Genomic DNA, 15,696 nt, shown 5'->3' with positions numbered 1-15,696 from the left:
ATGTAAAATGAGTTTGACTTCCCTGATGGAAAATCGTTAAAATACCATAGCAGAAGAAAGTGCAAGGATTTATGTGAACCTCATAAATGCTATAATCTGGTTGGACCTCATAGCAATTAGTAACTGATAAAGTACAACAGTGTGTATTAAAACCCTATATTTTAACCTCCAAGGACCTGGCGTCCACATATGTGGACATCACATTTTGGGTTATTTAGACCAAAATACTCAATTTTGCTCTACAAGGGCCTGATATCCACTTACGAGGACATTATACTGCTACTGTTCTATCAAACTTTTAAACAAATATCCTCATATGTGGCTCTTATTTTTCATAAAAACAAAAATAAGGTAAAAAAAAATCTGGTAATTCTTTGTTTTTACATTCATTGGGCCCCAATATGCCCAAATATCAAAGAGAAATTAAAAATGCATGCCGTGGAAGAGTTCGGGTCTTAGGAGGTTAACTTAATGTAGTAAAAAAAATAGATCTGATGTTGCAAATGACAAGTTTTTATTGTTGCTTGAAAAATGCCCACCTGGTGGAGGAACTACAAACTGTTATTTGGTTAAATGAAATGGTTCAAACTATTCAAGAATCATTCTTCCTGATGTAAAACGGCAAACATTATACCTATTTTGCCTGCTTCCTTTTTTTTTTTTTTTAAAGAATGGCCGTTTGACAACTGAGACCATTTCTGATGAGGCTTCAGTGAACAGCAGATGGATCAACTAAAAGGTCAGATACACCTCCCAGATCCTGTGTAAGTTCCTCACTGAATCACTTCAGAACTGTCACAGGTACAACGAAATAAAAAAAAAATCCTGTTTCTTCCTGTTTCTTCCTGTTTCTTAAGGACGTGACTTTCAGATAATGTTTATTTGCTGTAGCTACTGTTTTAGGCCACCTCTTCTTTTTACTCCACAAGCTCAGTTTTCCCAGTTTTTTTTTTTTAAGGAAACACTGCACCCCAGGCAGAAACTGTGCCAAGTTTTTAGCTTATGGCTCTCTGGGAATCTCCTTGATGCAAGAGGATGTTATGCCCGTCAAACTATGCTGTTGACATTTTTATAGATTAAACTACAGGAATGGGAACAAATTATGTGTTTTTGCAACAGGCTGCTATTGACAAAGTCTAAAGACACAATTTAAAACTGGTTCTTTACCAAGTTGCCTGTTATGTACAGACATAACACTGGTCCATCCTTAGATTAGAATCATTCTTTTGTTTGAATGGTTAATAGATTAGTGTAGCTTAAAACAGAAAAAAACGTCCTGTGAAAATGGTCAGGTACAAAGATGCAACTGAAAATGAGTGAAAAAGCAGCCAATGTCCAAAGGAAAACTTTCAAAGACCTTCAAAAAACTGGAGAACCGTTACCCTAGAGCACTTTAAACATTACAAGAAACTCTGGTTCATTCAAAGCAGAACATAAAGCAATGAGGAATGGCTCAAGACTTTTGCACAGCACTGTACTACACCAGTACTGTTACAACCTCTCATCCTGTTTAAAACAATGCAATATTTTATGATGGCCGTGATGAAGGCCACGAGCCCAAACACACATTAAAACGATAACATTTCTCTGTAAGAGCTGCTGCAGCTTTAACCTCTTGCAAACATCAGTTTCACACACAAATGAAACGATGCAGTGCAGCAAAGCTGAAGAGGACATTAAACAGATATTAAGCATTATGTTTGCTCCCATAACGACAGCCTCACAAACAAACAGTCTAATCAAAACTTGGCCATCAGAATAAACTTAAATATTCCTGGAAATGGGAGATGCACACCCAGAGTGATACAATACCACACACAGTGTCCAGTTTTCATTCTGACCAAATGACTTACCCAGCTGTTCTGACAGCTGTCGGCCCCTCTCTGCAGCCACCACTTGCTCGTCTTCCATATCACGCTTGTTCCCTATCAACAAGTGTGATTTGTTTTTTAGATATTAAAGCATTTGAGAGTAGGCTCACCTTGAGCACATGTGACAGACGTGGAAAAGTATGGAGAAGCTGTGGAGAACATTTTGCTGCCCGTATCATCGTTCAGTACAACCAGTTTAGTGGTGGGTCCTGGGTGCTCAACAATAACCCCGCCTCATGTAGTGAGAGTATGCAGGCAGTTCCTGGAAGATAAAGGAATTGATACCACTGACTGATCTGACATAAATCCAATAGAACATCTCTGGGACATTATGTTTCAGTTCATCCAACGCTACCAGAATGCAGTGATGCCCTGGTTCAGATCTGGAAGGAGATCCTCTCTCTAAAAACATGGGATTTGTCAGGCATGCATACAAAGACGTGAGGGTTATACAACCTACTGAGTACCATTCTGAGTTTCTGCAGTGAAAATCTGGGCAAAATGCACTATCCTGCTGCATTATCAGTGGGTCTTAAACACAAATGCTTCGCTGTTTTTACATTTTACACAGCATCCCAACTTTTTTGGAAAGAAACTTTAGTATGATCATAGTACTACTTAAAACAAACCAAGCCTACAAAAGATTGAATCGTGTCTTTGCATGTTTTTGTAATAATCATTAGTAAAGTGTCCACTGTATTTTATTGTGTAAATGTATTGTTTTGTACATGGTTTTGTATGGCATTTTCCCCCATGAGTGTGAACAGTTCTCTGTCTCTCTGTGTTAGCCCTGCAATAGACTGCCAGGACGTACATTGCCTCTCACCCTATGACAGCTGGAATAGGCTCCAGCAGCCCTGTGACCCTGAACTGGATAAACGGAAGAGAATGGATGGATGGATGAAGGTATCACAGATGCAGATGTTTCTGACAGAACAACGCTGTTTTGTTATTCTCTGTGTTAACTAATAAGGACAAACAAATACATTTTTAAATAAATAAAATCAAAACCTTTTGTTTTGAAGGCATTTTCATGGGGCCTGCTGGCTATGCAAACCAGTCCTGATGGGTTTTTTCCCTTTAAGGTCCTCCTGCTAGATACATTCAAAATATAATAAAAGTTGTGATGCTGCAAATGTGCTTCCTGCATTCTTGATTTATCTTTAATTTTGAACATTTAATTTTAACGGTTAAATGTAGTGTAAGACAGTTTATGGAGTCATAAAGTTTGACAGTGCATAATAATAAACTTTTTCAAAGAGTATATATATCTATACATTTATATCTATAGATATATAGATATTTGAGCAATCAGTTGACACCTGTCCATATTCTATCGGCACCTGTCTTCTTGTCTCCTTGCCTTCTCTCGCTTCCTACAGGTGACTTCCTATAGGAGACAAGTGGTACTGAGGGATGAGAGGAAAGGAGCGGGGGTGGAGAAGACGAACGGAACGCCGCCGCGATCAAGGCTCCCCCTGTCTTTCTCTCTTGCCACCACTGTTTGTCATTTTCTTATTATTAGCTTGTGTCCGTTGTTCGGTTTGATCTGAAGCATCAACAGTTGTGGAATATTGTAGCAACAGCCAAAATACCGCTGACAAAAGGGTGAAAAACATGAGTGTCGAGGCGTACGGGCCGAGCTCGCAGACTCTAACGTTCCTGGACACCGAGGAAGCCGAGCTGCTGGGAGCGGACACTCAGGGCTCCGAGTACGACTTCACCGATTTTACCCTGCCGAGCCAGACCCAGACTCAAGGCCAAACCCAGAGTCAGCTAGACGGCCAGGTTCGTGTGGTTATTCACGCCGTTTCTGTGCATGAATGAAGGTCCTGCTGTGTTGACAAAACGTGAATCAGCTAACGATGGCTAACAACATCGTTAGCATCTGACGCCTTGCCTCCGTTACCATGCTTTTATTCCGCTAATGGCTAGCACGGCAACTAGCCAGCTTAGCTCACGGCTAACATAGCTAGCATGCCGATATAACTAGCATGTAAAGCCACTTGACTTTATTGCTATATGAACTAAGACTGAATTTTCTGCGTTGTAAACCAGCAAAAATGCCCATACATATATGTACCGGCAGTTATTTATTTCTCTTACTTGTAGTTATATGCACTGAATACATTGTCACTGAAAAATAACAATCACTGGTCAGTAGAGGCAATTATTCTAATACTGTCAACAGTCCGTTTAATGATGGGACAGTATGACTGCTGCTGTGGAAAAATTACATTACATAAGACTTCATCGGTCTGGTTGACTGCCCAGTTTGGCGCCCATCTTTTCCAGTATCAGTTGACGATGTGTGATCCTGTGGCATATAATGCATAATGTCGACAATAAGTTTCGTTTCATGACTCTTAAATTCGTTTGTCTCCTCAGGTCAATGGCCCTGATGGTGTGTTACAGAATGGAGACGACCCTGTTGTGAAGGCCAGCCAATTACTGGCAGAGTTGAACTTTGAGGAGGATGAGGAGGACACTTACTATACCAAGGACCTTCCTGTGCATGCTTGCAGGTAAAGGACCAGACTAATGTTTCTGAATTGCCTGTCATCCATTGCTTGTGTCATTTTATTTTGTTGTTTTATGGTCTCTGTTTGCAGTTTGGATTTATTGTGCATGCATTGTTGCTTTACACAGCTGTAAAAGGCTACTGCCAGTTGATTTTTGGTTTTAATATGTGGGTTTGCCACACCAGAGGTCTTGTAAGAGTATAAGTTGGGGAAGTGCAATTTCCCTGTTTTCTGGCTCTTTTTTCTGTGTGGTCTTTTATATAAAAATGCTTTGCATTTCTTGTTCAATTTTGACTCTCCTTCAGTTATTGTGGGATTCACGATCCAGCCTGTGTGGTCTACTGCAACACCAGCAAGAAGTGGTTTTGCAACGGCCGTGGAAACACTTCTGGCAGGTAAGATGCACTCACTTACCAGCCTCTTTTTGCTCCATCCTATGTTAGGTCTTAACTAAATAACACTTGAGGGGATCATTTTACAGGTGCGCTATCCTTTAGTTAGACGAGTACAGTGACTGTAATAATGAGTTTCTGTTTTGTTGTGAAACAGCTATTAAAAATGGATGACTATAGTTTCATTGTTGACTTAAGGCAGAAGTCAAAGAAGATTGTTTGACTGTGAAAGGCCACTTAGGCTAATGTTTAATTTTGAAATCCAAAGTAAAGAACTGTTTAACCTAGTACTGTATTATTTCCTGAACTGTTACAGTTAAAACCAGACTATTGTGGATCACCTCTGTCATACAAAGCATTCCCTATTCATTCAGCTCTTCTAGTAAACACACACAGTGTATTTGCTTTGACATTATAGACAAATCAGGTTTCATAATTCTGTCACTGCACAGTGGGGTTTTGAGACGACAATTGCATGGTTAGAACATGTTGAGCTGAGACTTGGAAAGTAAGAATTATTAGTGTACTGAATGCACAGTCTTGCTTTTTTTTCCAGCTAGTGCCTTAATTGCTATTCTACTCACTTGTAGCCACATTGTTAACCACCTGGTGAGGGCAAAGTCCAAGGAGGTGACCCTGCATAAAGATGGCCCCCTGGGGGAAACGGTTTTGGAGTGCTACAACTGTGGCTGTCGCAACGTCTTCTTGCTTGGCTTCATTCCTGCCAAGGCTGACTCAGTTGTGGTGTTACTGTGCAGGTAAGGGCAAAACCTGAGTAGCTGACTGTTCACCCATAGGGGTCATTTAAACAAATTATGTTTGACTTTTTTGTTTTGATTTTAACACAGGCAGCCATGTGCTAGCCAGAGTAGCCTGAAAGACATCAACTGGGACAGCTCACAGTGGCAGCCTTTAATCCAGGACCGCTGCTTTCTTTCCTGGTTGGTCAAAATTCCCTCAGAACAGGAGCAGCTCCGGGCACGCCAGATCACTGCTCAGCAGATCAACAAGCTGGAGGAGCTGTGGAAGGTACTGTCACACCACCTTCACTATGTAAATATTCCACAGCACGAATTTGAGTGCGGATCAGACTTATCTATATAGTTACAGTTAACCAGATGAATTTATACAGCTGTCTGTTATGCAAATAATGTAATGGAAATGTCTGCACTGTCTGTTTCATGTGCGTGCTAGAACATTAATCTTTTTCCTCCAGATGTTTTTGACTTGTTATATTTGCAAATATATAACTGTACTAAATACTGCCTTTGGTTCTATTCATGTGTTCAAATAGACTAACATTAAGGTAGTGAGCCAGCAGACCTAATGCAGGAACCTAAAACTGAAGCAGTAAAATAGTAATGATCTATCATAAGATTTATGGATTCCACTGTGCTTACATACCAAATTATCGGAATGTTTCTTAGTTTGAATCTACTATTTTTCACCACAAAGGAACCTGCCCATCTCTAAATATTTTTTTGCTTTTCTATCCACATTTTTAATCTTATCATGCACGATCTGACATGTGGGTGGGTGGGTTTGTTTTTTCTCTTTCTTTCTTTTTTTTTTTCTTTTTTTTTTTTAAAATTATTCCTTGGTAGGAAAATCCCACAGCAACCTTGGAGGACCTGGAAAAGCCTGGAGTAGATGAGGAGCCCCAACATGTCCTGCTTCGCTATGAGGATGCCTACCAGTACCAAAACATTTTTGGTCCTCTTGTGAAGCTGGAAGCTGACTATGATAAGAAACTCAAAGAGTCACAGGTAACAAACAACTTGATTACAGTTTGTATGATTTCTTGTCACAGTACTTTAGCTATTTGTTTTGTTTGTAAGTGAATTCTTTTTTTTACTGTATGACTTAAAAGCTTAGATCTATAGCCAGGGATTTTCTGCATTTACTTCTTGAGGATTTTGTAACCAAAACGTACTCATAGTTTTTATTGTGTATGATAATTTTGAAAAATGGGCGTCATTGCTGTTTCTGTTGTTTACATTTATTATTTTTATAATATAATTTATAAATTTATATATTAATTATAATTTTGTTATTAATTTATTTCTCAACAGACACAAGACAACATCACAGTAAGATGGGACTTGGGCCTGAATAAGAAGAGGATTGCTTATTTCACCCTTCCCAAGACAGACTCAGGTATGTAGCAGTAGTTTCACTGTGAAGTTTACAGCCATCACTTCATACTATGTTGCTTTGTGATTTGTGTGTGCACTCTTTAAACTTATTCGGTTGTATGATTTTATAATCCTTTGCACTCATTTTGATTTTTTCTTTTTTTCTTAATGTGCATTTTAAAAAATATTTTGTCTCATCACCCGTTGTTTAGATATGCGGCTGATGCAGGGAGATGAAATTTGCCTGAGATACAAAGGAGACCTGGCCCCTCCTTGGAAAGGCATTGGACATGTCATCAAAGTCCCTGACAGTATCCTTATGACTTTGAATAGGCATACCATCCCCAAGCTACACACTGCAGTTTAACCACATAATCTGTTTATACACATTTAAAACTACAGGTAAGGTGATGTATGGATCTTTAGGAACACCTAGTGGCGGCTGTGTGAAACTACAACCATATAAACAAACTTGTCTTCCTTCATGCTCCAGTGTATTTTGGAAACAATTTCTATATTTAGATCTTGTTTATACAGGATAATTTCTAATTTACACTACACCACAAGTACAATCCAAGGCTGTGGATCATTGCATTTTTAGTGACTCTCCTCCACAGTTTGAACATTTAGTGTTAATGAAACTAACACGAAGTAGAGACTGAATCACTTTAGGTGTTTTAACCAGAAATGCAAAGCAGTGTTTGCATGACTTGCATTCAAAAATGAATTGCAGAAAGGCAAAAGTTATGTAAAACTTTCATGCAGACCTTTTTATTCACTTCTTCCAAACCCAAAACATTCTACATGCACTGTTGTGCAGCTGGGTTTGCATTTCATTAAAGGACAGAGTAGCTGCTGCTTACAATTTTACATGCAGAAGAAGACTGTGATTGTCCCTCAGTACTTGTGAGAGACCGCTCATAAATTATTGGAATTTTGGAGTTTGGGATGGATGCACTTTTAAAATAGGAAGTTATCTAAAATGTATCATTAGGAATATCTGTGAGTCCAGTTGGGGAATAATCTGGGTAAGACATACAGTGCCAGAAATGAAATGTTTTTGTTACTCCAGTACATATTGAAGCGTTAGCTGTTTCCTTGACCTTCTGTCTCAGATTATGGTGATGAAATAGCCATCGAGTTAAGGAGCAGTGCCGGGGCTCCAGTGGAGATCCCTCACATCTTTCAGGTGGACTTTGTGTGGAAGTCCACTTCCTTTGATAGGTATTTCAAATCTGTGCACTCTTGTATTTGATGTGATTAGTGCAATAAAGACCTGAAACCTAAAGTTCTGTATCAGTTACAATAACAGTGTTTTGTTAAAAAAAAATGTTTTTCTTTTCAGGATGCAGAGTGCTCTGAAGACATTTGCTGTGGATGAGACTTCAGTGTCTGGTTACATCTACCACAAACTGCTGGGACATGAGGTAGAGGATGTGGTCATCAAGTGCCAGCTGCCCAAACGCTTCACTGCTCAAGGCCTCCCTGACCTTAACCACTCCCAGGTGAGTTGGAGAAGAAGGCGTGTTACATGACTGAAATGAGTTTTGCTTGCTACCTGGCCTCTTGGACTTTGTCCTGTCAGAGATCACATGGATTTTTTTGTTTTGTGATGCAGGTGTACGCTGTGAAAACAGTGCTGCAGCGCCCCCTCAGTCTGATCCAGGGCCCACCTGGCACAGGAAAGACGGTCACCTCTGCCACCATTGTGTACCACCTGGCCAGACAAGGAAATGGGTACGAAACTTGACTCTAGTCTTTTTTGTAATGCCACCTTTCTGTTTTATTCTTTATTTACTCTACATTTAACTTAATGTTATTTTTTTTACAATATTCCTTGAAGTCTTTATGACCTTAGTCCTGGCTGAAATAAATAATTAGAAAAAAAGACCATTAATACGGTTTAAAATTGTCTTCCCAGGCCTGTGCTGGTTTGTGCTCCCAGTAATATTGCAGTTGATCAGCTCACTGAGAAGATTCACCAAACAGGGCTCAAGGTGGTGAGACTCTGTGCCAAGAGCAGAGAGGCCATAGACTCACCAGTGTCATTCCTGGCTCTGCACAACCAGACCCGTAATATGGACAGGTAACACATATCTGTCTATCTTTTTTGTGCATTTGTGATTAGCCTGTTTTGTCTTCTTTTTAAAGAGTTGGACTAGCTGTTGGTCTGTATTGATTCAATAAAACTACCATACATGCTTTAGTTTTACACAGGCAGTCTAAAACTGCAAGGAGGTATTTCTGTAGTCTATTGATACTAGATAGTGGAAAAGGGGTGGGATTAAATAAGCTTATGCTTCTTCCTGCTCCTTTTTGAACATGGACGTTATTTGGAGTTGTGGTTCCTCGTTTTCCTTTTGTTTGCTTTGTTCATTTGTCTCTTTTAATTCTATTTTTTTTTATACTTTTTCAACATGTTCAAAATAAAGATTCAATCAATCAATCAAAACTGTTTAGGGGAACCACAACTAAGATTATGATGTTGTATTATAACAGTTTGTGTCAGAGCAGCACACAATCTTTGCACACAAACACATCACTGATCTCACACTCTGATAAATGTGTTCATGCCTGCAGTATGCCAGAGCTTCAGAAACTCCAACAGCTGAAGGATGAGACTGGAGAGCTGTCCTCCTCAGATGAGAAGCGCTACAGAGCTCTGAGGCGCACTGCTGAGAGAGAGTTGCTTATGGTGTGTCATTTGGACTTGCTGAACTCTAAATATGTCCTGTTTATGACAGTGCTAGGCACAGTAATGTGTATTCATCCATATTTTTTTTGTCATAGTTTGTATGGTGAGACTTTCCATTAACTTTTTACTAAAATATTATTTATTGTTGTGATGGTTTATTAAGGAAAAAAAACAAGTGATACTTCATCATAATGAAACTCAACTTTCTCTCTTTTCTCTTTGCCAGAATGCTGACGTGATCTGCTGTACATGCGTTGGGGCAGGAGATCCTCGTCTGGCCAAGATGCAGTTCAGATCTATCCTGATCGATGAGAGCACCCAGGCCACCGAGCCAGAGTGCATGGTGCCTGTAGTCCTTGGAGCCAAGCAGGTAGGAGCTCCATAAGTGAAAATAACACTTGATCAGTAATCTGCAGTATTGGTGATCAGCTTAAACTGCTGCAATTTGTAACGACGTGTTTATTTTCTTCGTAGTTGATTCTTGTGGGTGATCACTGCCAGCTGGGACCTGTGGTGATGTGTAAGAAGGCAGCTAAAGCAGGTCTGTCCCAGTCTCTGTTCGAGCGTCTTGTAGTTTTGGGGATCCGACCAATCCGTCTGCAGGTCCAGTACCGCATGCACCCGGCCCTCAGTGCCTTCCCTTCCAACATCTTTTATGAGGGTTCTCTGCAGAACGGAGTCACTGCTGGTGAGATGGAAAGACATACAACCTCACATTTCCTCATTTCTTACCAGTACAGACACTTAAAAGTAAATAAATAAAGATCTTTACCGTCTGTATATGCTGCTTTATGTGACACTTTATGTGTTGGATATTTCTTTAAAACCCACTCTAGGCTGTAAAACATTTGCATTTGTTTTTTATGCTCTTCTAAAATGTAGTCATCTGGCAGCTGACTCATAGATGTAACACAGCCTGTCGCTAATCATATCCAGCTTATTAATGTGATTATTAAGTGTACCAGACTGCACACCATAATCTGTTTGTTCTTTCTGCAGCGGACCGTGTGAAAAAAGGCTTCGACTTCCAGTGGCCCCAACCAGACAAGCCGATGTTCTTCTATGTCACCCAAGGCCAAGAGGAAATTGCTAGCTCTGGAACATCTTATTTGAACAGGTGCCAACTTTCTTGGACTCTGTTGCCTGTGTCTGCCTTTTAGTGCCTAAATGATGCCTGAAAATAGCCAATATTTGACAGACATAAATTTTCTGAATCACTTCGAACAATCCTGATATAAAGTAGATGACTTAGGTGTTCAGAAACACTGTATGCTTGAAGTGATGTCTCATCTGTTTATAGTCAAGGTTAATAGATTCCTGTGTTACTTCAGATTTTCTATATTCAAAAGAAAAATCATTCTACTCACTCTACTTGTTCATGCAGGACTGAGGCAGCCAATGTGGAGAAAATAACAACGAGGTTGCTGAAGGCTGGAGCAAAACCTGATCAGATTGGTATCATCACTCCCTATGAGGGTCAGAGGTCCTATCTGGTCCAGTACATGCAGTTCAGTGGCTCCCTCCACACCAAACTCTACCAGGTAGACTGAGAAATGTTTCATTCAAAATTCAAATGAATGTTAAATTGATTCAGTCTAAACTAATGAAATACCAGCATCCTTAAAGGAGAGGCCAAACACTTGTTGTAGCACCTACGCAGGACACAGGACCAAAGAATTTCAGGCACTTGTGTTTAGTGTTGGAATAAAATATAAAACGCCTCACCCAAGAATGTCTTCATACTTTGTGCAGGAGGTGGAAATAGCCAGTGTTGATGCTTTCCAAGGGAGAGAGAAAGACTTCATCATCCTCTCCTGCGTGAGGGCCAACGAGCACCAGGGCATCGGCTTCCTCAATGATCCCAGACGTCTTAACGTGGCACTCACCAGGGCCAGGTAATGCAAGAAACCTCACCAGCTTTTTGAAACCATCACTGTGAGGACAACGTGCCCTAATTTGTTACTGTCTTTTGCTCTGTCACAGATATGGCGTGATCATTGTGGGAAACCCCAAAGCCCTGTCCAAGCAGCCTCTGTGGAACCACCTGCTCAATTACTACAAGGAGCAGAAGGTCCTGGTTGAAGGCCCACTCAACAACCTGAGGGAGAGCCTCATGCAATTCAGCAAGCCCCGCAAGCTGGTGAACACCATCAACCCTGTGAGTTTATGTGTGTGTGTGTGTGTGTGTGCTAGTTACACACACAGTGCTTTTGATGCTAAAGTAAAGTTTTTTTGTTTGTTTGTTGTTTTTTACATTATGAATATTTGTTGCTTTTGTACTGAGGACTAAAAATAAACCAGTATAATACATCACTGCAAAGACGCAAAGATGAGCTTTCTTACTGTTTTCTTTTTTAGGGTGGCCGATTCATGAGCACAGCTATGTATGATGCGAGGGAGGCCCTCATTCCTGGATCTGTTTATGATCGTAGCAGCAACGGTGAGATGTCTTTCTTACCCCATACACACCTTTTTCCCCCAACTGAAAAAGTATAATTAACTAAGTGCATTTAACATGCGTACTACTGCAGGGCGTTCGTCCAACATGTATTTCCAGACGCATGACCAGATCGGTATGATTGGCACAGGTGCCAATCCCATGTCCTCCATGAACATCCCGATCCCCTTCAACCTTGTGATGCCTCCAATTCCTCCACCAGGATACTTGGGACAGGTGAATGGACCTACAGCAGGTGAGAAAGTCATAAATTTGTCATGCTACCTCCAGTTTCCCCTTAAGGCAGCTAGGAATTGTTTAATGGAATTTTGTTACCCGACTTGATCTACGAACAGGTCGCGGCGGCGGTCTAAAGGGCAAATCGGGCAGCGGAGGAGGTGGGGGAACTCGAGGTGGCCGTCAAAGAAACCGTGGAAACCACAGCGGTGGAACAGACCGCGGACAGCATGGAGGTCAAATGACTACAAGCCAGACTAGCCAGGACCAGGGCTCCCAGCCGTTCTCCCAGGGCCCTCTGACGCAGGGCTACATTAACATGAGCCAGCCGTCACAGATGAGCCAGCCTGGGCTCTCCCAGCCTGAACTCTCCCAGGTTGGTTTGTTTATCTGAAAAACTGTTTCTGACCTAGTCCAGCATTTGCCCAGATTTTCTCTTAAAAACATGTCCAAGATTTCTCTACTGCATGGAAGGAAATGAAGGAATAACTGTTGACTGATCTCTTTTTGTTTGTCCTGTTATAGGACAGTTACCTTGGAGATGAGTTCAAGTCTCAGATTGATGTGGCTTTGTCCCAGGATTCCACGTACCAGGGGGAGCGGGCCTACCATGGTGGTGTGACTGGACTGTCCCAGTACTAGACTGTAAGATATTCCACTGTGGGCTAAGATGACTCACTAAAATGAAAGGAGTAGTTCAACTTTTTTGATTAAATTATGCTATCATGAGCTTTTAACACATAGGTTAGAACTAACTTTAACTTTGAACACACGTGCCAGAGCTCGATGTGCTGTTGTGTGGGTTTTGTTGCCCTTGCACATCAGGCAAGCCGTTTTTATCTTTATGTTAAGCTGAACTTACTAACGGGTTTCTCCAACTTTTTATTTAACATTTAAGAGACTTGGATTAATTTCAGAGTCTGATACAATGTGTATGTTGCAGTGCACTGAAAAGCTAAATGAATGTTCTCTGAAACAAGTGTGTTTGTCTTGCAGGTTGCAGGAAAGGAGCTAGGCCTGTGTGAAGCTTAGTTCATTGGTATTTTAATCTGGGTAATAACAAAAAAGAACAAACATGGATACCCGTTTTCCACTGCTACAACCGAAGCACCACTGTGTGAAAGTAACAGGAGAGAGACCGTGAGAAACCAACCAATCACAAGAGTGAGAGTAAAAATGGGAGTAGAGCTGGACAGGACGAGAGCAAGACGGAAAGAGTGGGAGACTGGTAGAGGAGAGAAGGCACTGCTGCTCACACGCGAAGACATAGCAAAGGAGAAAGCTGTTGTCCTCGGAGCGGCGCAGTTGGGAGAGGTGAGACCTTCAACAGGTCGAGGAGGGCGAAAAGATCTGAGGCATTCTGGAGAGGGGAAAGGGGCCGACTGCGTCATCTTGTCCCTCGCGTGCCCCCGAACCCTCGGATCTCCAGGCGGTGTGGTTGGGATTCTTGCTCCAAAAGCTGAGAAAGAAGGAGAAGAGGTGTCTCACACAAGTCCTCCAAGCTAACAACAGGACGTCCACTGTGACTTGGAGTGAGAGAGAAAAATAAATGGAGACGCAGCTCTTGAAGCAGTTGACATGGCAACTTTTTTAAACTCAAAGCTTGAATCGAGGTTCTGCATTTGATCACATTTTTAAGCAACCGGGAGAAACGTTTGGCATCTCAACAGAACTCAGAAATGCTTGTGGTGCTGTGCCTCAGAGGTTTAAAAGAAATTTGAGGACTAACCAGTTATGGGTCATTTGCTTTGCTTTCTCAGCTTTGAGTTGGAAAGTTTTCTAAATAAAGGCTGTTTTCATTGAGGGTTTTCAGTGACGCAAGCTAGTGTAGTTGGCCATCTTTCAAGGCGGGTCTTTCCCTAGGTGGTCTGCAAAGAACAAAGTGGTGGAAGAAGCTCTTAAATGTGTAAACGTAAAAAAGAAAAACATTTTTGTCTCCAAATCTGAGCTCCAAAGACCTGCGGATCGTGAGATAATTTTGTTTTTTGTTTTTGTTTTGTTTTGTTGTTCTTCTTTGTGTCTTTTTAATAGTGCAAAAGGACGAGTGAAGGCACTGTAACCAGCTTGTAACTGAATAAAGCGGTCATTCTTTTCTGCTGACCCCTCCCCCAAAGCTGCTAAAGCTAGCAGATAGCAGTCGCCAAGCACATATAGCTGAAAGCGCCTGATAAGCCGAATCAAGAGGGCAGAACTTCCCAAAGAGCCTTGCCCTGAAGTCAGACGTCATAAAACATGCAGACGGTGAGACAGAGGTGTAAATGGTACACGTGGTGGAGTACTTGACATGAATGCTCACTGAAAAGGAGGGTGAAAACATGTAAGGCTCAACTGTACAACGGACAACTTGGTTTCACCACGTTGGACACAGATGTTTTGATGATGCATTTGAGAAGTCGACTGATGACACATTTAGAGGTTACACATCTTAGGTGAAGTTACCTTCAAATTACGAACACATGTAACCCAAGTTTAACATTTATGTAGATAAGCACCCACCCACACCCCCCATTCCTCTTGATTTTCTTTGCTTTTTGTTAGTCTTTAACCTATAGAAGAGTGTGAAACTGTTAAAGCAGTAGTACAATCATGTTGAGGACAGAGCAGTTAGTTTGGTCTATGATGAACTTTGTATCTTTGTTTCAGTACTCGGTGTTGTAAGTTCTCGTTTCGCACTAGTGAAGCTTACATCAGTATCTTTCACCGCCTCATGTTATCCATGTGATGCTAAAAGCTTTCCTTTTTATGTTGTTGAATCCACTATACTGAAGAACTTTGTCATTTTCTGAGCGGTAATGGCTTTGGATTGTCCACTCTGAGCCAAAGCGTCTTAATAATTTTAACATCCTGTTGTAGATGCTAAGAGGGCAGAGCGTGTGGTGAAGAGTGCTCAGGCTGCCAAAGAGAAAAGGCATCCACAGGAATGAAACCTGCGAAGCGTGAATTATTGGTTTTTCTTTAATGCTACAATAGTCAAGTTAAGTAGGTGTGTCTTTATGCTGTGTAGGACATCAAATTAATAGTCTGACCCCATTTATATATCTGTAGATTTGCTCTAAATTATTCTTAGACTCCACATCTTCAACTTTGAAAACTGCTCTGCTTTACCTTTTACATAAAAATCACCAACATACAAAACATCTCAAGCCTACACGTGGTTTTTGCATGTCTTATGAACTGAGGCTAACTTTTGAGTTCTTCCTCTGTACTTTTGCTGTGACCTTGTTTGGCTTATTGCTGTTTAAAGCTGAAGTGAACAATGTTTTTATGTTTGCTGCACTGTTTTTTGTTTTTGTTTTCTTCCCACTAACTGATGTTGGTGCTTAAAAAGTGTACTCACAAAAAGAAAATCTTGTGTTAATAATCTTGGAAAATTAAAGTTTGCTTCTTTTTGCTCATTCAGCTTGATT

General features: G+C 41.0%; 1 protein-coding gene across 1 annotated transcript; it reads left to right on the top strand.

The window, feature by feature from the left end:
* Positions 1-3,296: 3,296 nt before the first annotated feature.
* LOC309693805 (regulator of nonsense transcripts 1-like) lies at positions 3,297-15,684 on the top strand. Its single transcript, XM_082513365.1, has 24 exons — positions 3,297-3,659; positions 4,260-4,396; positions 4,699-4,788; positions 5,376-5,543; positions 5,634-5,814; positions 6,390-6,551; positions 6,858-6,942; positions 7,133-7,231; positions 8,036-8,144; positions 8,266-8,425; positions 8,539-8,657; positions 8,842-9,006; positions 9,501-9,615; positions 9,842-9,985; positions 10,090-10,303; positions 10,615-10,732; positions 11,000-11,156; positions 11,368-11,510; positions 11,599-11,773; positions 11,974-12,055; positions 12,147-12,308; positions 12,409-12,665; positions 12,815-12,934; positions 13,286-15,684. Exons 1-23 carry the CDS (start codon positions 3,489-3,491, stop codon positions 12,929-12,931), a joined length of 3,330 nt encoding a protein of 1,109 aa, XP_082369491.1. The 5' UTR covers positions 3,297-3,488; the 3' UTR covers positions 12,932-12,934; positions 13,286-15,684.
* The last annotated feature ends 12 nt before the right edge of the window (positions 15,685-15,696 follow it).

This window comes from Aulonocara stuartgranti, assembly GCF_965226115.1.
Source record: "Aulonocara stuartgranti genome assembly, chromosome: 18".
In the NCBI taxonomy this organism is placed as follows: Eukaryota; Metazoa; Chordata; class Actinopteri; order Cichliformes; family Cichlidae; genus Aulonocara; species Aulonocara stuartgranti.
The sequence above is the reverse complement of the archived record's forward strand: the minus strand, read 5'-3'. Positions and strand labels throughout refer to the sequence as shown.